The 25847-nt window shown below is 31.4% G+C and overlaps 1 protein-coding gene across 4 annotated transcripts in view; it reads left to right on the top strand.

Annotated features, from left to right (window-relative positions):
• ANAPC1 (anaphase promoting complex subunit 1) overlaps positions 1 to 25847 on the top strand; it is a 136125-nt gene that overhangs the window by 14098 nt on the left and 96180 nt on the right. For all 4 annotated transcript variants that reach the window (XR_012486073.1, XR_012486074.1, XM_074287685.1 and 1 more), the window contains exons 9-18: positions 172 to 392; positions 1011 to 1220; positions 3971 to 4066; positions 9766 to 9856; positions 9972 to 10037; positions 14856 to 14990; positions 15905 to 16045; positions 16732 to 16792; positions 19877 to 20064; positions 25724 to 25798. Coding sequence is in view for 2 of the 4 variants with exons in the window: in XM_074287685.1 (XP_074143786.1) it covers positions 172 to 392; positions 1011 to 1220; positions 3971 to 4066; positions 9766 to 9856; positions 9972 to 10037; positions 14856 to 14990; positions 15905 to 16045; positions 16732 to 16792; positions 19877 to 20064; positions 25724 to 25798 (1284 nt within the window). In the remaining 2 variants the exon portion in view is untranslated. The remainder of the gene's footprint in view (positions 1 to 171; positions 393 to 1010; positions 1221 to 3970; positions 4067 to 9765; positions 9857 to 9971; positions 10038 to 14855; positions 14991 to 15904; positions 16046 to 16731; positions 16793 to 19876; positions 20065 to 25723; positions 25799 to 25847) is intronic.

The following is a 25847-nucleotide window of genomic DNA, read 5'->3' as shown; positions in this document are numbered from 1 at the left end:
AGGGGGTAGTAGTGCAAAATAAAAATTATTTAACGCTGAGATTAATTATTAATAAATGTTATATATAAAAGAAAAATACTCAAAAAGCCATTCTCATTACAAAAGTTATTCTCATTATTGAGAAATTGCTGTTACAGTATAATTCTTTTCTTTTTTTCTTTTTAAATTAAGGAACGGAATGTGGTTTTAAAGTTCTCAGAGCAAGGGGGCACCCCACAGCATGCGGCTACCAGCAGTTCCCTTACTGCCCATCTCAGAAGTCTCTCAAAAGGAGATTCACCTGTAACTTCACCTTTTCAGAATTATTCTTCCATTCACAGTCAGAGTCGGTCAACATCTTCGCCCAGTTTACATTCTCGTTCACCTTCTATTTCTAATATGGCAGCTCTTAGGTAAGTACTAATGGTGCTTTCAAGTTCCAGGGAAAATGTACAATGTAAAATTAGGAACTTTGCTGTTATTATACAATTTCAAAATTTTGCTGCAATGAAATATTTAGAATTAATAAATAGGTAGCTTGTCTGTTATTTTAATTTACTTCCAGATTTATTCTGTCACTTTATTACATCCTTTTTAGAAACTTCTTCTTTTTTTTTTTTTTTTTTTTTTTTTTTTTTGTCCCTAGTAGCCTTAATTTATATCATTAGGGACAGTATGCTGATTAGCTACTGTTTTAGTAGTTCTTCACTGTTTGACATATTTTGAAATTTTCTGGTTTTATCCCTTTTTTATTTTTATTGGCAAATGTAGAAATATGGTAGTTTGCATGATCATAATCCAGATGAAGGTAAGTTATTTTTATTGTAGAATTAGTTAGCCTTCTAATAAAAACTGAAAATAAAACTTCCCCAGCAAAATATATTTAAGTTGGTTCTGGGAAGTACTAGCATGCCATTTTTAACACATTATTCTCAGAATATCCTAATCCTAGAATATGTTACTATATGTGTTTTTAAACTTTATGTTGATATTCCTTTATTGCTGCTGATATTCTATATTTGGTTTTGCAGTCGTTCTCATTCTCCTGCCTTAGGAGTACACTCATTCTCAGGGGTGCAGAGATTCAACTTTTCAAGCCATAATCCATCTCCAAAGAGGCAGAGTGTTTCTCATTCTCCAAACAGCACTTCTAACGAGTCCTTTCTTGCACCAGAAATGGAGCCAATTGTTCCAGAACTTTGTATTGACCACTTATGGACAGAAGCAATTACCACTACAAGGTTTGTCGTGTACTGAGATTTTCAGTCTTTTCAGGAGAAAGCATTGATATTTGAAATAGTGTTTTCATTGCCTAGAGAGTAGTTTGCTGTTTTACATTAATGACATGTTTTTAATACATATACATACTTACATACATACATATATACATGCAAGCATATATACATGAATAAGCTGGTAGAAGGAGAAGCTAACTAATTTCTCCTTAGTCAGATCTTTGTAAAAAAAAAAAACAAAAACAAAAAAAAAAAACCACAATAAGTTCATGATTCTCATGATTCTTCTTGAAGTGGATTTATGTTCAGTATTATAATATGGCACAATCCTCTGCTAAGATAGTAGTTTTCTTTTTTTGGGGGGGAGGGGGGAAATAAGTTGACTAGATTTTTATAGGGTCATAGTAATTTGAGCTTGAAAGGGGATTTGAAAATTTATCTTTTATTTGGCACATCTTTTAAATTTTACTTCTATGGCATTGAATTCTTAAATTAAATAAAATTAAATTTCAGTGATAGTATCCTGAAATGTCTGGCATGACAAGCACTCTGCATTCCTTGATATTTGCTTTTGTGTCCATGTACACTTGCCATCAGTAAAAACCTTCTTTGATTTTTAATGAACCATTTGTGGTGTGATCAGTGCTTACTCTCAGTCATTGTTAGTTCCAGGTTTTTAATATGCTGACACAAATGAGGGATATATAGCATCCTTTAGTAGTCAAGGAACAGCAACAAAGTACCTTACTGAAAACTATTTCCTTCCTACATCCCCAAATTGGAGATTGATTTAGGTTAAATAGATTTTTTGGGGTGGGAAATAACCATTGAGAGGATAGCACCTTAGTTATTGACACATACATTAATGTTATTTTAGTTAGACAAATGGTATCTAATTGATAATTTCCTTAATTGTAGAATTAGGACAATGGAGGAAGGGGTAATTCTGGGACAGAGCAATGATGGGCCAGTGTAGATTATACAGTTTTGAACCCTGAAAGGTATTATGAGAATGCTGGTAACCTATGAGTTGGGGTTAGAAAGAGATAGATAACCGGAGAGAAAAAGGGAAATTGGAGGAGGAAAAGCAGCCTTTTTAGTAGTGCAACAAAGGGCTCCAGTGACAGCTGGTATGTCATTGGAATCTCATTTGCCTGGTGCCCAAGTTGATCATGAGGATTCCTTTAAAATGTTGTTGCCCTCAGCCTAGTCTCCATACCTAAGATATTTTACTTTTGATGTTTTTTGCTTTGCCTTTTATTTGTTTAATTATGTGAGTTGGATTTTTTTTTTTTTTTTTTTTTTTTTATAATTTAAAATTTTGTAAAGCATTTATCTCAAAACAGCCCTGAGGTAGATAGATAGTGCTACTATCCTCATTTTATAAATGAAAGGTTAGAGAAAGGGTAAGTCAACCATAGTAATGCATCCAGAAAGCATAATATAGATGTCTATATGAACTCAAATAATGCTGCATGGGCTTTAAATGATGGCATAAATAATAATATGCATGGCTTCTTTAAATAGTTTTTTACAGAAAAGAAAGTTTTTTTGTGTTATCCATAGATGCATATTTTTATTTTTAAGTAGTTTTAATTTTTAACCTGCACCATACATTATTACTATTAATTCTTATAATTTTTTCCATGTACATTAGAAGCAACTTTGGTGTAACAAAAAACCTCTGTTCTTGGCCCTAACATTTAGTAGTTGTATGAGCAAATTACTTTGCCTCAGTAAGTGTCAATTAACTGAATTGTAATGCTGAGAATTACATCAATTATTATGTTATCTGTGAATTTAAGTTGTAACGCTTTTATTTAGAATTAATTTACATATTGTTGCAGTCATATTTATCTGAATGTAATATACTGTTCTGTAATAAATTCTTACCTACTCTGTGGCTGAGAGCCAACCTGTTTTCCATTTGGATGTTTTATCCAAGATAAAACCAGCAGATAGTCCTGTGTGTCATGCTGGGAGCAAGGAAATGGGGCTATAGGAATGTGACTAAAAACAGCCATATTTAATATATGGAGACTGGATTATGACCAGGATGAAAGTTAGCCTGTTATTTTGGGACAGGGGTTCTTAGCTTGTTTTTTAATGAAATAGTCTTCTTTGGCAGTCTGATGAAGACCATGGACCCCTTCTCAAAATATTTTTAAATAACTGAAAAATATGATAAATTTTAGTTAGAGATCAGTGAAAATTAAGATAAAAAATTTTCCTTCATCCAAGTTAACTCCTTAAACTTGAGTGCCATGAAATCCATCCACAGACCCCTTATTAAAAACGCATTGCCTAAGAGGAAGTATTTGCAGTTGTTAAAGAAAATAGATGTAGCCACGTTATTGTTGGGGGGACCTGGTAAGGAAGGGGGGAGAGGGAGTTAAAAGAGAGGCTAAATATGAGACAAGTTTTAGTTTCAAGACTGGTATTAAGAAGATATCTTCTGTCCCCTATTAAGATAATTTGAAGAATATGATTTACAGTTTGGTAAATTATACCTAAGTCAATATTTGTCGTATAAAAGAACCTATCTTTATCTGACTTTGAAAATTTAAAATGTGTTTAAAGAAAATGTGAGTAGAAATCCTATTTTGCTTTATCAGAGTTCTTTGATCCAGATTTAATCCTCCTCCATTTCTTGTTGAATATTTTTCTTGTATATTTTAACAGTGGTTTGGACCAAACCACAGTGCTGACAATTGTTCTTTTTTTTTTTTTTTTCCTTTTCTTTTCAACATTTTTAGAGAGAAAAATTCTCCAGCTTCAAAAGTATTTATTACATCTGACCTCTGTGGCCAGAAGTTTTTGTGTTTTTTAGTAGAATCTCAACTACAGCTTCGGTAAGTATATGTGTATTTAAGTTTTTATAGAAATGACTGGTACTTCTGCACAGATATTGACATAAAAAAAAAATTCCAAATTAGAAAGGATATGGATAAAATCTATAAATTTACAAATCTGGGAAATCATTGCACTAGTATAATCTGTTGATTCCTGAACCAGATGAATTAAGGTTTAAAACTGACTCTGACTCTGAATAAATAGATTTTGTCATTTAGGTCAGTCCCTTGACCTTTGTGAATCTTCCTCATCTGGAAATTTTGGGGGTGGAGTTAAGAATTTTTCCAAAGCTCCTTTTAGTTTTAAAAGTCTATAAATCCCTAACAAACATTTGTGGGTGTGAATTTTAAAGGAAATACAGAACATATGACAATAAAAAGTCTGAAATTCTCTTTCCCAGTCATTTAAAAAAATCCAATTTTTATAAAAACTCCTGTTAGTGTTGTTTATTGAAAGGCTTAGAGGCTGTAATGAAAGGAACACTGCATCAGGATACAGACTTGGATTCTAGCTCACAATCTTCTGCTGCATACCCATAAACATATTCGTACTCCTATAGTTGGATGATGCTTTTAAGTTTTCAAACAATCTTCCAACACATTATTTCATATGTTTCTCATAACAAGTCTGTGAAATAGTCAGGACTTTTAAATGACCTGGCCATCGTTATTCACCTTAATGTTAGAACTAGATCAGAGTCCAAGCCCTCTCCTATTCTTACATTTTATCAACAAAATGTCTTAGCTTCTGAACTGGCAAATAACTTAATCTTTTGAGATTAATTAGTCAATAAACATTTATTAAGAGATTACTACGTATCAGGGCTTGAGTTAATATGTATCTATGTATCCTCACATGATAGACATAACAAAAGAGGCAAAGGACAATTTCTGACTTCAAGAAACTTGTTACAAATAAGCTATGGACAGGATAAATAGGAAATAATTGACAGAAAGAAGGCATGAAAATTAAGCAATTGGAAAAGGCTTCATATAGAAGATGGGTTTTTGAATTGGGGCTTAAAAGAAACTACTGTAGCTAGTAGATAGAATTAAACTTGCATGGGGGACAGCCAGAGAAAATGCCAAGAGCCAAGATTCAATTTTAGAGTTTTGTAACGGAAGATTTTAAGAGTTTCCTATAATTCTTGTAAGGATAAGGTAGTAAGTCTTTACTTCCCATCTCTAGTGTTCTCATAGGGCCTTGAAAATGATAGATATAACCCTGTCATTTGTGCCCCTAATTTCATTTTTTCCTTGATCTTTGTTGTCTGAAATTTCTGCATTTATTATCTAGGCTTATTTTATTAAAAATATTTTATTGTGAACTAAAAAACTACCAACATTTATGTTTCTATAGACAAAGAAGGCCAGAAAATAGGAATTATGCATGAAATTCTAAATAAATTGTAAATGTTCCTTTTGAATTTAATGTGGTAGTACTAATATTTCCCTACTTTTTAGTCCCTCTCTGAAAGTGTCCTATGTTTATTTAACTAATGTTAATTATGTTCTGGTCTATGTTTATTTAACAATGATTTAACAGTTTTTTCTTTTTTAGTAGCATTTTCATCATTAATCTCAACTTTTCCCATTCCCTTACATAAAACCCAATATATGTGTATATGTATATGTGTATGTGTATACAATGTTCTAACCACATTGATCTTGTTTGTATGAAGGCATTTCAGTTTTATTTCACCGAAGTTGTGCTTTTTATCTCTTGTGATTCTCTCTTTCCCTTGTTTTCTCATGAATTATTCCCATCTTATAAGAAGTATCTATTCCTTTTCTTCTCATTTGTTGATTATAGGATCTTTTACACCTAGTGTAAAGAACTTTTTATGGTATTTGATATGAGATATTGGTGTAAGCCTCAGTTCTTAGAGATTGCTTTCTGATTTTCATAGCAGTTTTTGTTAATTAGTATGTCTTTATCATTGTGTTTTGTTTCATTAGGTTTATTAAACATTGCTGTATGCCAGTGCTTCTGAATTTTCTGTACCTAACCTGTTCCGTGGATCAATTTTTTAAAATCAGTATCAAATCCATAGGATCATTATTGCTTTGTAACACTTAAGATCTGACAATTCTGGGTTCTTTTTTTTTTTTTTTTGCTTTGTTTCATTATTTCTCTTGAGATTTCTGACTTTGTTCCTATAGGTACATTTTATTATAATTCTGTCTAGGTCTATATATAATAATAGCTAATATTTATATAGTGCTTTAAGTTTTGCAGAGCATTGCACATATATAATCTCTTTTGAACCTACCAGTGACCTTGTGAGGTTGATGCTATTATTATCATCATTTTATAGATGAGGAAACAGTGATTTGCTCAGAGCTACTAAGTGTTGGAAGAGTTTGAACTTAGTTCTTTGATATCATGTTTTGCAGTATTTTTGAAAGGATCTGGCCTTATTTTAAACTGTTGTGCCTCCTACAAGCCTCAATAAAAATAGTCTCTTAGAAAACCAGTATAGCTATTGTGAATTATTTATTTATTATTTCTGAGTCAATTTGGACTTGTAGTAAAAATACACTGTGTCTATGATTTCATTGGTGTGAGTACATCCTTAACTGATATACATCACAATTCCTTTATGTTGGCTAATGTTGCACGATTCTTGTTCATGCTTGAGATTTAAAATGGCTAGTTTCATGAAGTATCAGGACAACTTTCTTTGCAAACACAAATCTGGAGGTATTGGACATAAAAGATGAAATTTACTATATTTTAAGTCAAGAAATGACTTCTCCTGACATGGGAGTTATTTCCAAAATGGCTTTCAGTATAGCAGGCCATCTTTTAGTAGCAAAATAGAAATTAATATAAAATTAATAAGAACAAAATTGAGAAGAAATACATTGTGTAATTAAGCTCATTTTAAGTTAACCTTCTTAAATTGTTGATTCTGAAAAAGTGGAAAATAAATAGAAGAACAAACATTGGCACAGATTATAACAGTTCCCTAAAGACATTTAACTGATATAAATCCCTTGTTCTAATGAGGAGACTAAAATAGCCTAGAAGCCATTTCAGCCAATAAGTTTTAAGGTTTTGTTTTTTTTTTTTTTTTTTTTTTTGTGCTGAGGCAATTAGGATTAAGTGACTTGCCCAGGATCACACAGTAGGAAGTGTTAAGTGTCTGAGACCAGATTTGAACTCAGGTCCTTCTGACTTCAGGGCTAGTGCTCTATCCTAGCTGTCCCATAAGTACTATTATTATTATTTGCAAAGTATCAAGATATACCAAGTCATAAACAAATAAAAGATGAACTTTAGTTTTATATGGCTTTATTCTTTATCTACAAAATTATTACAGACAACAAAGAGGCATAGGAGACTTAGAATTACATAAATATTAGAGCTTATAAACATTAACTTGTCATTTCAAAATGGGAGAGATTCTTTGAGCAGCAAGAAATTGGTATTATTATAATAAGTGAACCATATTAATACTGATATTCTTGATAAAAATGAAGTCAGAAGACAAAAGGAAGTTTGCAGGGAGTAAGTTAACTCATTGGTCCTTTGTAAATTGGTTTCATCTATACATGTATATACCTATTTTAGTGACTTCATTGCAAAGGTAGGCAATAGTGATTTGTACAAATTATAATTGGAAAATATCGTCCAGGATAAAGAAAGAATAAAGGCTTATAGATTGCTCAGCTTTATAATTTTATGTTAGGAGTAGTTTCTTTAAGAAAGGTAGTGGAAAACTTGAATGTGGTGAACAACCAAGTCGCATCAAAAAGCTATACTAACTTTAGAGAGAAAATTATTTTGTTATTAATGTAGTATCTGTTTCTTGAGCAATTATTTTCATATAGCTAATTTAAAGCTATAAAGCTATGGTTAAAACAGTGTTGACAATACCAAATTAGAAGAAAAAAAAATGAAGATTAGAAGGTATTATGAGCAAGTTCAATAAATCTAGCTAGACCTACTTAAATAATTTTTTTTAAAAAGCTTTTATTTTTCAAAACAAGAGTGGATAGTTCTTTCCATTAGCCTTTGCAAAATCTTGTGTTCTAATTTTCGCTCCCTTCCCCCACATCCTCCCCTAGACAGCTAGTAGTTAAACATGGTAGAAATATATGTTAAATTCAATATATGTATACATAGTTATACAATTATTGTGCTGTACACGAAAAATCAAATCAAACTAGTAAAAAAAAAAAAAAAAAAAGCAGAAGCAGCAGAATAAAATGCAAGCAAGCAACAACGAAGAATGAGAATGCTATGTTGTGGTCCATACTCAATTCCCAGTTACTGGTTTGAATCATCATGTTGAGGAGAGCCACATCCATCAGAATTGATCATCATATAATCTTGTTGCAGAATCTTCTGATTCTGCAAATGTCACTTAGCATCAGTTCACGTAAGTCTCTCCAGGCCTCTCTGAAATCATCCTGTTGGTCATTTTTTACAGAACAATAATATTCCTTAACATCGATATACCATAATTTATTCAGCCACAAACTACAAAGAGAGCTGCCACAAACATTTTTGCACATGTGGGTCCCTTTCCCTCTTTTAAGATCTCTTTGGGACTTAATCCCAGTAGAAACACTGCTGGATCAAAGGGTTTGCACAGGTTGATAACTTTTTTGAGCATAGTTCCAAATTGCTCTTCAGAGTAGTTGGATCCATTCACAGTTCCATCAACAATCAAACTTGTTTTTGATGTTGAAAAATGAGAAAGTTATAAAGGAAAAAACAGCTAATCACAATTTTCTATTTTAAACTCGTGTAGGAAGATCTCTCTCTTTCTCTGTCTCTCTCTCTCTCACACACTCACATAATTGTTTCCTGAAAGAGCAAGAAAAACCAAACTAAACCTCATTTCCTTCTTTGGTAAGATTACTAGACTGGTTGATTGGGAATTGCCTCAAGGTCCACTTTGAAGAAGTTCTTCAACAGAGTGTTCTAAGACTCTTTTACTTTTTGGCCATGTGCTATTGGAAACAATTGGAAACAACTTCTTTTGGAAAGGTTTTGTTTTTTTTTTTTTGCTCTTTCTATACTATTTTAATAGGTTTCCAAGATTTGTTATACATGTATTATCATTGAGTCTTCATGATTAAAAACCTATGATAGATGCTGTTGTTCCCATTTTATGGGTGAAGGAAATGAAATTGGCAGAGGTTGATTGACTTATCCAGAGTTTTCCAGCTTAGTGACTGAGACAGATCTTCTGGGCTCCCAAGTGTACAGCACTATTTCCAGTTTCATGATTCTCCATTTAGGGAGAAAAAAACACACAAAATGAGTTTTACAATTGAGGCTTAAAACCTGTGTTGTGGAACACCTTATTTATTTCTGACATGGAATTTATTTTCAAGAATTAATAGTATTTATTTAAATTGACCAACAAGTAGTAATAAGCTGGTTAATGATTTGATCTCTTAACTTTTTGATGGTGAGGGGGGAAAAGGAACGGAATTAGATATGAGACAAGAAGGAGAGACAGAAAAGCTAAATGAATTGAGAAAAATACTCATCGATGCACGTAAGATTACCACATAAAATATTTTGGAAACATATTTGGAAATATGTCTTCAGCATATTTAATGATATTTGGACTTCTCTTTCTCCTTTGCTTGATGTTACTGTTATTTTAAGGAAGAAATACATTTTTGTTGTCACTGAACTTATTATAAAGCTTTCTTTTTTTAATTCCATTTTTTAGCTGTGTAAAGTTTCAAGAGAGTAATGATAAAACCCAGCTGATTTTTGGTTCTGTCACTAACTTACAGGCAAAGGATGCAGCACCAGTGGAGGCAAGTAAAAAAATATTTGAATGTTATCAGGCCTTTTTAAACTTGCATAATAAAAAAAAAAAGTCAGCTTTTGTTATATTAGCAAACTTAATTCATTTATTATTTCTAATTTTAGAAAATTGATACCATGTTGGTCCTAGAAGGTAATGGAAACCTGGTACTATACACTGGATTGGTTCGGGTATGTATTTTGTTGCATTTGCAATAGTAGTTTTTTGTTAAAGTGCCATCTTTATTGCTGAACTGTCTTTATCATTCCTTTTACACCTGACAGCATTTTTAATTACTTGAATTCAATTGTCTTTATGTCTTCTTTGTTCCAAGCTGAACATCTTTAAAATCTGATCATCATATGACCTGATCTTAAAATTTTTTGCCTTCTTCTAATGTATTTTCCTAAAATGTGCTTGTATAGACTAAAAAAACTATTCCAGATTTGGTCATATCAGGGTAGAATATGGTGCAGGCAAGACTGTCTTTCTTAAATGCAGATTAATAATTCATTAGCTTATGTGACTTCCATATCATTTTTTTAAACCTATATTGACAGAGAAGTCTACTAAAATATTTTTTGTTTTTAAGCCTTTACTTTCCAATGTATTCCTCCCTTTTCCCTTCCCAGAGAGAAATTCTTTATTTAAAAACAAAAAAAAAAGAAGCATAAAAAAAAGGGAAATGTTGACTAAAGTTAGCTATCATTTCATCTGAAAACTCTGATTATCTGTAGTATTCCACACAGTAATCCTGTTTTCTAAGACTTTACATTGCTCTCTTTTACACAGGTTTTTCATCCCTACCGAAATGATTGCATACTCTAATTTGAACTTACCATTTTGTTTTTTATATCTATGTCTTTACAGAGGTCTTTCCATGTGACTGAAATGCACTTCTTTGCTTCTACTATTAAAATTCTTAGCTTTCTTCAGGATTTTTTTTTTAATCTCCCTAATTAGTAATGGAATCTCTGGATAAAAAAAGAGTACAGACATTTTTATCACTTTCCGGGATCAATAGACAAATTCTCAACTCTATTAATAGTGCATTAGTGTGCTTGTCTTTCTACAACCTCTTAAACCTTGGTTTTCTACATTTTTTCATTTTTGTTAATTTTGTGGGTATAGTATTCAAGAAATAGATGGAAGTAGTGAAGTAGATGGAGAAAAGAAGAAAGAATATACAGATTCTTGTGCTTAGAAAGTATGATCAAGAACCAGAAGCAAGTCTCAAAAATATCTAGAGAGAAGAGACGATCAAGAAAGAGAGAGTGAGCAGTAGTGTCAAAGACTGCATAGAATTCAAGGAGAATGAAGATTAAGAATAACCTTTTGGATTTGACAATTAAGAAAACAATAACAACTTTGTGTATTAGTAATATTAGCATTATATGGTGCAGTTTGAATGCTCAATAATTCCTGGTGGTCATGAGGTTAGTGGCAATAAGAGAGTTATTACAATATCCCCTTAATCGGCTGCAGGTTTAAAAGTGAAAGAATTCACTTATTCCCAAATTATTAGTTGCAAAATGAGTTTGTTGTTAGATAGAAATCCGTTTGCTAAGGGACTGACTTTTATAGTGGCAGAATTCTATTTGGAAATGGAGTTTTGGCGCTGAGAGAATGCTCAGTGGGCAGGGTCCTAGCAAAGTACATTAGCCATCTGCAAAACAGCTTAGTTATAGGAAGCTGTTATATTGGGTATCTTGGTGGGGTCTGGGACAGCCTGAGCTGATCAGACCAGGATTCCTCAATTGAATGAGAATAGTATTGCTTCTCTTATCCATCCCAAGGATGGGCTCTTGTCTCTAGACTTCTTGGAGCTAGGAGATCCTGATCTCTGAGATCAGAAAAGGGGACAGTCTCTCTAAGAGTGATAATCTTAAAGGGAACACAACTTAACAATTTCTCTCCCTCTTCATTATATTTGGTAAAATGGCATGTTTCTTTGTCTGTCATCTATCTATTTCATACTCATGGACTTTAGCTTTGGCAAAGGAGTAGGAAAGAGGTGTCTTTTCATGTCCTCTTTCTAGAACCAAGATTGTTCTTTATAATTTCATACCATTCACAACATTTGTTGTTCATTCTTATGTTCATTGTTTTCCTGGTTAGAGTAACTTCGATTTATATAAGTTCATGTAATCTTTCTATGCTTTTTATTTACTTGTTCATTGTTTCTCAAAACACAATATTCCATTCTTTTAATGTATCTTTTTAATCAATCACTCCTGAAAGTGATGGATGGATAACTCCTTTGTTTCCAGCTTTTGGCAACTGTACAAAGTTGTGCCATAAATGTTTTGGTAAAAATGAAGTCTTTCTTTTTTTATTTATCTCTTTGAGATGTTTGTTTAGCAGTGGAATATCTGAGACATAGGATTTGAACATTTTATTCACTTTATTTGAATGATTCCAAATTGCTGTTAAGAATGGTGGTATCAATTCACAGTTCCTCAGACAATGCATTAGGGTTTCACATATCCTCCACATTGATTCTTCCTATAGATATGAAATAAAATCCCAGGGTTGCTTTGACTTGCATTTGTTATTAGTGAATTGTACCATTTTTTAATGTTTTTACTTATAGTTGGCAGTTCTTTTGAGAATTGTTTATATCCTGTGCTTCTCTTGGAAAATGTTCTTTGTTGTTGTCTGTTTATCCTGATTATCAAACTTTTATCAGACATTGATACAATTGTTTTCCTATTTGACCACTTCCCTTCTTATCATAAATGTATTGATTTTGTTTGTACAAAAGCATTTCAATTTCAGGTATCCAAAATTATACATTTTATCTCTTGTAATTGCCTATAACTTCTCTTTAAGAATTTATTGTTTCTCCATAACTATGAAAGATTGCATTCTCTTCTAAATTTTCTTGATAGTATGATTTTTAATCAGATATGGTATACTTTTGAGTTTCTTGTGCTTTCCAGTATAAATGGTTGTGTAAATTTAATCTATATCAAATTATTCCTAGCAATCAGTAAAGAGGTTGGTTTTTGTTTGTTTTGGCTTTTGGTAACTTATGATTTGTAGTATATAAGACAATGAGTTATCAAGTTTAGTTATTTCTTTTTTCTTTCTTGTCTATTATTCTATTGATGCACATGTCAACTTTTTAACCAATTCCAGATAGTTTTGATAGTTACTTTGATATAATATATGGAAGTCTGGAAATGCTACATTCCGTATTTTTCATTATTTCCCTTAGGAAGTCTTCTCGTATTTTCCATATCGCATGTTATGTTAGCTTATGGTTTTAGATAATTTAAAATATTATTGTATTAAAAATTCTATGCTTTTGCTTTGTAGGAGTTTTAGCAAAAATTTTATACTTTGTCAGAGGTTTTCTTCATTTATTCTTCTTAACCTTTTAAAAATCCTGTCTTTTTTTCCTCTATTATTCTCTTTATGTTCTGGAATCTTGTAAGAAATTGAAATCCATCTCATTGGCATATAGTTTGCAAAACTTCTCTTCTTTCATATTCTCAAAATATGGTATTAAATTTTCCCTTTATAGCTCTGCATCTATTCCCTCATTCTGTGAGATCTTTTAAGGATGGATAGTAACTCAGCAGTTAAATCTGCTTTCTCTTTCATTTTTCTAGATTGTTTAACTATTCTGGGTACTTAAATATTAAGGGCAACTAGGTGCTCGATTATTATTTTGCTGTTTATCCTGGATTTAATTTTTCTTAGGCATTCTCGGTTTTATCTTTTCCAGTCCAATGATAATATCCTTTGCAGAGAAAATAAGCAAAATAAGAAGTTGATTACTTCTGCCTTTGCTCCATCATCTATTGTTACCTCTCCGTCATCTATTCATTGTTGCATTCTTCTTAAACTTCCCCTTTTTCTCAGCATAGTTCCAAAACCTCTTTTATTGTCCTGGAATTTCCTCCTAATCAATTCCATTTCAGGTTATAGTGTTTCTGACTATTTCTACAGGGCTGTTCTGTATTCATTCTTTATTATTTATTTCTTTTTATAATACTTAATTTTATAATAACTAGCATAATAGAAATAATAAGTTATTTCCAGTAATTAGATGGTTTTGGAAGGCCCTATTCTGCCAACTGATCATTCTCATTAGATAGTATCTTGATTGCCTGTTTTTTTAGGCTTTGTATCATTGTGTTAATTCTACTCATGGCAGAATATTATCCTTTTGTATTACATGAAACAATCAACAAAGAGATAAGATATTACTTTTTGTAGAACTGATGAGAGAAGAAACTACCAACTTGAGCAAAGAAAAGAGTAAAATAAGCTGCTGAGATCTGCGTGGTATTACTTTCAGCTTTCTCTGTTATGTAGTAAAAATTATCACAACTTAAATAGCTAAGAGGACTCAAATATTCTTCAGTGCTGTAGGATTCCTTTGTTATATAATCAAAAAATACTTTTAATGAAGTTTTTATTCTTTTTTTTTTTTTTTTTTTTGTGATAGGAAGCCTGAGATATAAAAGAGTATGCCATTCAGTCCTAAACTCTAAAAAAATCTTACTAAACAGAAGAGACTTAATATGGAGGATATAGCAGCCAAAGTATAGCTTAGCGAAGTTGGAGCAAAATGGCTGGCTTACCAAGTAATAAATTTTTTGGCTACAGTTTTACAGTTTGTGAAAGTTTCTTCTGTTGGAGGGATTTTGATCTTTATTAACAAAAAAGTGCTCTTATACTAATGGCATCATAGCTTTTTAAAAGAATTGATAGTTTCTTGATCTTTTCTTGATCATTTCTTGATCAGTATCACATTAGGAAGAGTTTTACATTTTTAATATCCTTAACCTAGTGAGTATTGTGCATTAACAGTTTTATACTCTAAACTCAGATTAGTACTCCATTTTAAGTGATTTATTTATCTTCAATGTATTCTACTGTTTAGGATGATAAGAAAGTTTTATGTTTTAAATTATTCATATATATAATCATGATTATATGACATATATCATCAAAGTCAACATTTCCTCCCCCATTCTCTTATTTATTTACAAAAGGTAGGAAAAGTTTTCATTCCTGGACTACCAGTTCCTTCCCTGACAATGTCAAACACAATGCCAAGACCTAGTACTCCCTTGGACAGTGTTAGTACTCCTAAGCCTCTAAGCAAACCACTTGGCTCCTTGGATGAGGTAAGAAATATATTTTTAAGTGTTCAAAATTATCTTTATAGTTACAGCTTCTATTAGCCATCTAACTATTGTAATTATCGCATCTTTCTAATGGTGAAAAAATCTAGAATAAAAATGCAGGTAATATTCCTTCTGGAAATAAAACAAAGGTTTTGCTTAGATAATATCAAAGTGCAGAAGATACAGGTCTGGAAAGAGGGTCATAGCTAAAGTTGTAGATAGAAGACATCTGTTTGTAAGAAGTAATGGAGATGAATGAATGGGTTAAATTACTTTTTTATGTGTTTTTATTTTTGTCTATGGACAGATATTAGATCATAGGTCATGTATTCTAATGGGAAGTAAATAAAACAAGATAACCAGTTAATAGAATCAAAGTAACATTGTTTGAATATTTTTACATAGTTAAATAAGAAACACCTTAGCCCGGATTTGAATCTGAAAGATCTTAAACTCCTCCTTTTATAAAAACACTGAATTAGAGGGTTTTTTTTTTTTTTCTCTTTTAAAAGTTAGCCTTTGACTTTGAAACATCCCATACATAGAATGGTTAACTGCACATTAAGCCCAGCAACAAACAACTTATGACTGGGGACCAGGTATTTTCTTGTCATTTGAGTGGTGCTATTTTCTGTGATTGTATTGATTGTTTTGCATTGAACTTGTGAGTAGGTCTTAGAATCCATCTTCTGTTTGTAATATTACATGATAAGATGTGATCTAAGATCCAAAAAACTAATTTAAAATTATATCCTGGAATTCAAGCTATTTGTAAATTGTAGTCTTATGTACCCAAATTTTCTGATTCTAGACTTCACCTTACCCACACTTAAAAAATTTAGTGTGTATAGGGGAATTATTAGCTTTTCATACTGATTTCATTCCAAAGAACGGATTTTCTTTTCTTCTTACAGGTAGTACTGCTGTCTCCAGTTCCAGAACTGAGGGATTCTTCAAAAGTTCATGATTCGCCTTATATTGATGACTGTACTTTTCAGCAACTTGGAAGTTACATTCACTCTGTTAGAGATCCTGTCCATAATAGAGTAACACTTGTACGTATGTATTTTGTGAATAGATATCTTTAAAAAAAAAGATATATTGCCATGATTTCAAATTTGACAGGCTACATTTTCAGTTTGAAGAAGAAATTTTTCTCTATGGTTATACCTTTGTCACCTGTTTAAATGCCTTTTATTGCTCAGCATTGTTTTCTTTACAATTTCTATAAAGATATATCAGCTTAGATTTTGAAGGGATGGCTTATTTTTTAAAATTAAGTTATTGTTTCTTGCAGATTTTCTACCCTTTTTAGTAGAATATTGATCATTCAATGCAGCTAAGAATTTAGGAGTATAGTAATTACTGTTTTGAGGATCATTATTTGTATACTTCGATTCCAGAAACTTGTTATTATTTTTACAAGTGCGCTAAAAGTTATTTTAAAATGAGTATGTTTACAGACTGTTAGAACTAAAATATTTTTTAAAAGGTGAAGAATAACATCCTAATGGTTTTTCAGTGTTTTAACAGATTTATAAAGGATTTTACATAAACAGTGTCTTGTAATAGCATAGGTAGTTTATATTTATTATTTTGTATTGTATTGATTTGAAAATGTTTATAAACAGGAATGTATATTTATAGGAATGTATGTTTTTTATTTGGGAGTGTGTAAATAGGAATGTATCATAAGTAGGAATATTTACTTCCTAATAATTGTTTCCATTCACTTTATTAGGAACTCAGTAATGGTTCAATGGTTCGGATCACCATTCCTGAAATTGCCACCTCAGAATTAGGTATGATTGAAAATTAACTTAAATCTCATGCATCTATTGAGTTTGATTTGAAGTATTTATAATTTGACGTAATTGTTACAGTATTAATATTACTCTATTTTACATCAGCAGTTTGGGAATTTGAAACTGTTTTGTTCTAAAAACTATTTTGAGCTAGTTCTTTTTGCAATGTGGTTAGAGTATGTTTTGAAAGGAAAATATGTCTTCTTTTTCTTTTTTGGAGGTAGTCTTGATCATTACAATTTCCCAGCATCCAGTTCCACTTGTTCGTTCTTTCAAAGAATAAACATTTATTGTAGTCATTGTCTGTATTTTTCCCTGGTTCTGCTACCTTTATTTTTCAATAGGTCATGTCTTCCCATGCATCTTTGTGTTTATATTATTCAACATTTATTAAAAATATAATAATATTCCTTCATATGCAGTTATAATATATTTGGCTATTTATAACATTACATGGTAAGATGTGATCTAAATTCCAAAAAACTACTATAAAATAATTTAGAATTCAAGTTATGTAGCCATTTCCCAGTTGATACACATTTATTTTGCTTATAGTTCTTTGCTATTACAAAAAAAAAAAAAAAAAAAAAAGCTACTATAAATATTTTGCTCCATATGAGATGTTGCATTTTGTTATTCACTTAAATTATATGCATGACAGTGAAATCACTTAGTCAAAGGGTCTGGATATAGCTTTCCAGGGTGACAGTTTCTCAGTTCATTAACACTGCATTGATGTACCTGTTTTGTACATTTCCAACATGAATTCTTTTCTTCTTTTGTCATCTTTACTAATTTTGTAGGCATGAGACTGCACCTCAAAGTTGTTTTGATTTGTATTTCTTTTATTTTTAGTGATTTGGAACATTTTTATGGTTATTAATAATTTTTCCATTTCTTTTGAGAACTTTTATTTAATCATAGTAATTTCATGTGTGTAATTAAAGTAATTTTTCTGTGGAGGAAGCAATTAAAATAAGAACTGATTTAAAGTTGTCCTGGTTTTGTACATATTATTTTTTGCAAAGGAATGCCCTATTAACAATAAAAAATCTAAGTAAAAAAGTAATTATTTTAACATAATTAAACATATTTGGTTATAAGTCATAGTAAACAATAATAGCTGATTTTTTTTGGGGGGGTGCTTTAAGGTATGCAATGTAGAGCAATTTACATAATCCTATGAGACATACAACAAGAGCCCTATAGACATTATTAGTCAGTCCCTTTATATAGATAAGAGAACTAAGAGTTAGAGCAGTTTTTTTGAAACATTAAAAAGGATTTAGTTGTCGTAGGACTCTTTTAAAAACATCTGATAGACTCAGTAACTAAAAAAAATATATTACAACCAAAATTAGCCATAGAAATTTTAAGTGAGTCATCTGGTTCTGTTAATCTTTTTATTTAGTTGTAGTTTTGAAAATACCCAATTTACTTATTTCTGACCCCTGTAACACTTTATTGTACATACATTTTGTTATTTGATTAAAAGAACACACCAAGTAAAGAATATTTATAAGAGGTATGAGACAATCTGGAAAGGGAAATTAAATTCTCAGTAGAAAAAACATGCTTAACGTATAAATTAAGAGAAAAATGGCTGAATATGGCAAAGATAATGAAAATTCATAGTTTATTTTATGATCCAAAGCAATTCTTATCTTGGGGAATTAGTTGAGTCATGTGTTTCCTTGAATTTGTGTAGAGAAATAATTCTTGATTGAAAAACTTCTCTTCCACTGGCATAGAATATGATAGTCTGTCTTGATATATTAATATTTCTTTTGTCATAGCAGCTACTTATTGAGAATAGTTCAAGGAAATAAGAATAACATTTGTGTAGGCATAGCTATCAAGTAAGTCTTCTCTAAAAGCTCAGGTACTCAAGTACTCGTTTGTCAGTTCCTCATTTCATAAAGCAGCAGCACCTCAAAGGCATCTAACCCAGACTAGCTGAATTTTATTTAGGCTTATTTCATACCTGTTTCTAATAAGCTTTGTTAACAGGTTTTTCAATCTAAAACAAATTAGAAAGTTGGCTTTATGGAGGAAGGCATACTGATTCCAGGAAGTAACATTGAAGGAGTATCTGCAAAAATAAAACAACTTAGTAGTCTCATACCATTTACTTTAGAGTCAGAAAATCCTGAATCATTCAGTAATCCTTGAAGATATATGCCCTTAGGTGTCAAAAGTACTGTCTGAAGTCAGCCCCTACTTAAGATTCTGCACTTTTGTTTACTAGCTCTTTATAGAGAGCTATACTTTTTCACAGAATTTTAAGATTTTCAAAGGAGTATACTAGTATTATCTCATTTGATCCAGTTTTGTGGGATAGATACTATCTTCATTTTACACATGAAGAAACTGAGTCAGTGAGAGATTCAGAGTCCCACATCTATTAATTACCTGATTCACTTTTCCTGGCTTCTAAGTCTAGTGTTCTCTCTGCCACCAAGGTACCTCTTAATACAGGGATGGAAATAACATTAGGCTATTATAAGGCTCAAATGAGAGAACATGCTTTGCAAACCTTAAATCACCATATGGATGCTAGCTATTATTATAACTATTTTATGGCATTGTTCAGTATTGGATATTGTTCCAAGCAGAAGTTTTTATTATCTGATACTTATGTAGAAGGAATTCCTGAATGGGGGGGGGGGGGAGAGGGGAGAGAGAGAGAGACAGAGAAAGAGAGAGAGAGAATGCTGAATCATCAAAAAAAAAAGCTGTCATCTTATTATTAATTATTTCAAAGGTGATGAGGACAACAACTTTTAGTATTGTTAAAAATATATGTGTGTGTATATATGTATGTATGTATGTAAGTAATATATGTGTATATTATATACACATATACATAGAAAAGTAAAAGTTCTTTTGAACCACTTTTCCATCTAGTAAATGGATGGAAATGATTTGAGATCATTAAGTTGGTGATTTTTCATTTTGTTGTCTTTTTCAAACAGTATCTAGTTTTTGACATCTTAAACATTTTAACAATTAATCTTTTTGAAGAGAGAAAAAAAAAGTGTGCTTAGAAAATATACTAAAACTAACCTTTGTCTCTGATAGTAAAAAAGTGTTTACAAGCTGTCAAGTCTATACTGCCAAAAGAGGTAGCTGTGCAGATGCTTGTCAAATGGTACAATGTTCACAATGCTCCAGGAGGACCCAGTTATCATTCAGAATGGAATTTATTTGTAACTTGTCTAATGAATATGATGGGCTATAACACAGACCGCTTATCATGGATCCGTAATGTAAGTCAGGCTCCTTTTTCCTTCTTTGTTTTTGTTTGTATCAGCATAATATCTGCATAGTTAATGACACTACAGTTTTCAGTTAAATGAAATAAATCTGCATCATCTAAAAAAATCAAATGTATGAATCAGGTTTACTATTGCTTATTTTTATAAATTTTGTACCTAAGTTGTTTAGGACAAAGTTAACTTAAAAATCTAAAATCATACCCTATGTCTGTATAACTTTTTTTTTAAGTGAAATAAATATTTATTACTAGTAAAAATAAGTGGAAAACAATTTAATGATTTTACACACATCACTTTTACCCTTTCTAAACACCTTTATATATGATGTTATTTTATTCTTATGCCATTCCTCACAAGGTGAGTCAATTATTTGTCTCATTAACACTAGACCAAGGCATTAAGAGATTACATTAATTGTCTACAAACATCTAGTTTGTATTACGATTGAACCTAGAACCCTTTTCTTCTGATTCCTGTCCCATTGAATTTTCTTTAAGCTAATATTCCCAATCTTTTTATACATTTATACATGTATTTAGGAGGCCTCTAGTTTGTGAGAACCACTTCACTAACTCTCGTTCTGTTCCTACTCTTCCACTCCCACAAAAAAAGGGAGAAAAATTTTTACGACCCTGCACTTATTAGGTACTCCTAAACTTATTTACATATGGTTAAAAGAAAAAAGACGGTTGTTTTCAAGGGTCATTAATCTTTTACAAATAGTTCTTTAAATGACAAATCCATTTTGCCATCATGGGGATATAGCTTTACTTGCCTATAAGTTTAGCTAGATGGTGCAGTGGATAGAGCATAGATCCTGCAGTCTGGAGGACCTAAGTTCAAATAGGGCCTTAGATACTTAATAGTTATAGTTGTATAATCCTGAGAAAATCAGCTCCAATTGTATTTAAAAAAAAATTCCCCTCAAAAGTAAGTCTAGTCTCTAGTAATGATAAAAGTCAAAGGTCACCCCTACTTATCCTTTTTCTCTTTATCCTTTTAAATTTCTGTCCTTTTCCCCCCCTACCCTTTTCTTTTCTCCTTAATCTTAACTAAGAATATGCTTTGAAAAATATTCTTGTTTTCCATTTTTACCACTAGCATACACAATCTAATTTCTGGGTTAGGAGTTCTGTTTATAATATGACACAAAAAAGAAAAGGTTTAAGAAAGAGTACATTTTAATCATATAGCCTGAGTTATTTATAGTGTAGCTCAAGCAATCATTAAATATCTACCAAACATCTTTTGTATGTCAGGTACTGTGTTATGTTTCAGTGATTGTTGATTGACTGATACGTATAAGAATAAGTTCAAATGAAGATGTTGCTGGGTTACCTTTATCAGGTCTATCTTTAAAAGATCTTGTTCCTTGAGAAGAAATCTTATTGGGAAAATAAGAACAGTTTTATCCAAAAAGTTAGTCAAAACAATTATATATTTCTTCTTCTACATAAATATTCCATTTTTTTGAAATATAAAAATAAGCTGTCTTAGGTCCTTCATCTTTTTAAAAATTGTTGTACTATTCATTTAGGATACATGCTGATAAACATGTTTCTCACCATATTTTATCGTAGGCAGAGAGCCAAAATTTGTAAGAGAGAATATTAATGATCATTTCCTCTTTGCTTTTTCTTATTATCTGTTGAGGATCTACTCCATTATCCACTTTTCCTTCCATCATTCTTCAGTGATGGAAGTTAGAGAAAACTCTCTAACTTGTCTATTATGTAAGAGGACCACAGAAAGAGGACATTTCATTTTTTGAGTGGAGTCACTTTAATTTGCATAGTTAGTTAAGCAACATAATTGTAATATTTGAGAAAGCTTGAGAATTATCCTTGTTCACTGGTAGTTGCTTGGCTTATAATGTGTCTGAGAGATTCATTAAGTTGGAATTCTTTATATTTGTTCTGTTCAATTATACTTGGTTTGGATTCTTGTTATATGTTTATGTGTTACATGGTGTGTAACCTTTGAGAATGCCATCTATAAGGGGAAAGGCTGTGAAACTAAATAGCTATATAACTGGGGAATTCACTTAAATTCTCATTTCTAAAATGAAAGGTATTGTAATACTTCTTTCTAAATTTCCTTCTAGCTATGAATCAACCAGAGAATGATTGAAGAGGATCAAGTGGTTAGGGAGAAATTCCAATGCTGGGTCAATGAATTTGAGCACAGCAGAGCAGACTCCAAATAAATGTTTGTTTGACACTAATTTTGTACCCTGGATTCCTTTAAGACTCAACTCAATTATTATTGAGTGCAAGAGGCCTTTCTTTGTCCTTTTGGCTTAATAATTCCTTCCCTGCTATCTGCCATGTCAATTCCTTGTGTATGCTGATTGAATTGCATATTGTTTCCCACATTAGAATGTAGAAATGAAAAAACTTGGGTTTTCTTGGTATCCTTAAGTCCTAGCCTAGTATCTAGCATAGAATAAATGTTTAATAAATGTTTCTTGATTAGATATTTTTAGATTAATTCTTTTATTTTTTTCTACTCAGAGTAGGCCATATATTCTTGTCTCCTAAAAATACAAAGGTGTTTTCTGGAGAATATTCCACTATTTTCTCCTGTGCTGTTGCTTATTATAAATAATGTTCCCTTAGTGGAAAATATAGCCAGAATTGAGATTCACTATTTTTTTTTTGTCCTTTCTGCAGTGTAAGAGCACTCATAGTAAAATTATAGTTTATAGAGAATATTGTTCACAGAAGTATATGAGAAAGTTTTATAGGTTAGGAAACAGAGGCTCAGAGAGGTTCAATGACTTCTATGTGGTTTTTAAGTGCCAGAGGCAGAGCTTGACTTGAGGTTTTCTGACTCTGAAACTAGTGACTGTTCTGTTGCTCTGCCATCTTCCTATCTTTATTGTTCTGCCTGTGTCAGTGGCAACTTCACTTTACTCTGGTACAAAGTTTGAAACCCAGGGTGGCACCTTATCCAGGTGACAATAGCCTTTTTGAGAATACTGAGCCTTGGGTTGCTTATCCTATTTTGTCTGAGATATACATGTTGTTGTGGATATACATTTTGCCCAGGTGCCAGTTGTAAAATTGAAATATTTCCAAATCTCAGTATGTATTTTTTTGTCTTATGGTTTTAGGTACAGGCACTTTAAAAAGTTGTAGTTCATAACTAATTTGTTTTTGATATTCCATTATAGTGTTCAACAAAACCAATTTTGTTATTTATTTTTGGCATTCTTTTCTTTTTAATTTTTGAGTTCCAAATTCATTTCCTCACTGAGAAGGCAAGCAAATGATAACAGTTATACTATGAAATCATGCAAAACATATTTCTCTATTAGCTATATCACCCAAAAAAAAAAAAAAAGCAACCCCCCCCCCACACACACACACAAAAGAAAATTTTACTTCAATTTTTACTCAGAATTCATTAGTTCTTCCTCTGGATGTGGTTAGCTTTTTTTTTTTCCATCATGGAATTGTCTTAATCATTGTATTGATCAGAGTAGCCAAATCTTTTAGTTGATCTTCATTACAACAGTGCTGCTACTATTCATAGTGATCTTTAATTGTCATTTTGTATCGGTTCACATACATCTTGTCATTTTTTTTCTGAAATCACTTCCTTGTCACTTCTTATAGCACAATTCATACTCCATCACAGTCATAAACTATAACTTGTTCAGTCATTCTCAATTTATGAGCATTCCCTAAATTTCCAGATCTTTGTTGCCACAAAAAGAACTGTAATATATTTTTGCATATATAGATCCTTTTTCTTTGATCTCTATGGGAAGTGGTATTCCTGTATCAAAGAGTGTTCAGTTTTATAGCCCTTTGGCTATACATTGTTCTCCAGATGATTCAGACTAGTTCATAGTTCTACCAGCAGTTCATTATTGTACTTGTTTTCCCTCAGCTCCGTCATTTGTCATTTCTGATAGGTCTGCTTTAGTAACTCAGACTTGTTTTAATTTGTTTCTCCAATCAATAATGATTTAGAGCATTTTTTTCATGTAACTATAGAAAGAAATAAAAGCTTTCTTTTTCTGAAAAGCTGCTTATTTATGCCTATTGAACATTTTTCAACTGGGGAATAGCTCTTATTTTTCAAAATTTAGCACAATTTCCTTTATACTTGAGAAGTCTTTATCAGAGAAACTTGCTATAAAAATTTTTATATTATTTCATTGCCTATTATAGTTTCCCTGATTATCTCCTTTAATTATATCTGCTTTTGCATTGTTTGAGATTATGATCGCCTTTTATTACTTCGACTGAAGAATAATAGATTCTACTTTAGCCCTTTATTTTATTTGTGTTGTTCTATTTCAATTGTATATCTTGTAAATAACATATTGTTGGATTCTTATTTCTAATCCATTTCTGCTGTTCACTTCCATTTTATGGGTGAACTCATCTATTTACATCCACTGTTATGATTACTGTGTATTTCCTTCCATCCTGTTTTCTACTTATTCTTTTCTTTCACTTTTTATTCTCTCTCTCCTCAAAAGGCTGTTTTGCTTCTGACTTCTGCCTCCTTTACTCTGTTTTCTCTTTTGTCATTTTTCCTACTCTTCCCTTCCATCCTTTCCCCTATACCCATATCTCCTATCTCCTTATCCTCATATTTTCCTATTAGGTAAAATAGATTTCTAACTCAAGGTGTATTTTATCTTCTTCCATCTTAAACCAGTTCTAATGAAATTGAGGTTCAAGCACTGACTACCATTCTCTCTCTCCCATTTTTTTCTTTTATTACAAGAAGTTTTCCTTATACCTTTTTCTCATTCTGTCTTTCCCTTTCCCATTCTCCCAAGGCATCTCTTTCTCCCTCATTCATTCATTCATTGAAGATCGTCCCAATTTAATTGACTCATCTTCATGTCCTTTATAAAGGTAGACTCTTTCTAAACTGGCCTAATGATAAAGTTCTTAAGAGATACATGTATCATCTTTCCACATAGGTATGTAAACAATTTAACATTAGTGAGTCTTTTATGATTACTTTTTTATGTTTACCTTTTAAGGCTTCTCTTTAGGCTTCTCTTGAATTTTATGTTTGAATGTCAAATTTTCTATTCAGCTTTGGTTTTTCATCAGAAATGCTTGAAAGTTCTCTATTTTATTAATGTCCGTTTCCTTCCTCTCTCCCCTGAAGGATTAGTAATTCATTAATTGTTGGATGAAGAATTGACTGTCTCTTTAGGAGTAAACTAAAGTCTAATAATTTAACTGTTAGTGGTGATACATAAGAATTCTTTTTTTAAAAATTAATTTTATAATTATAAAAATTTTTTGACAGTACATATACATGAGTAATTTTTTTTAATAACATTATGCCTTGTATTCATTTTTCCAAATTTTCCCCTCCCTCTATTCCCTCCCCTAGATGACAGGCAATCCCATACATATTACATATTACATGTGTTACAATATAACCTAAGATATAATATATGTGTGTAAGTCCAATTTTCTTGTGGTACATAAGAATTCTTAAAATGTCTGTACATTTTGATTATGATATATCATGTGATAATATGATGTGATAATATTTGTTTATGATGAGATTTACTTCTTAACACAAGAAGTACTGAGTTTCCTCTAATGAAATTACATAGTAAACTTAAATTTTTGTTTCTTTTTTGGGGGGAACTTGTAATTTGTAGCTTGACTTTGAAGGATCCCTTTCTCCAGTCATTGCACCCAAAAAAGCAAGGCCTTCTGATACTGGATCAGATGAGGTAAAAATTGTGATTTGTTTGCTATTTGTATTATCAATTTTTATTATTT

The sequence above is a fragment of the Sminthopsis crassicaudata genome, chromosome 2 (assembly GCF_048593235.1).
Source record: "Sminthopsis crassicaudata isolate SCR6 chromosome 2, ASM4859323v1, whole genome shotgun sequence".
NCBI classification, from domain to species: domain Eukaryota; kingdom Metazoa; phylum Chordata; class Mammalia; order Dasyuromorphia; family Dasyuridae; genus Sminthopsis; species Sminthopsis crassicaudata.
This window is presented reverse-complemented; position numbering and strand designations above follow the sequence as displayed.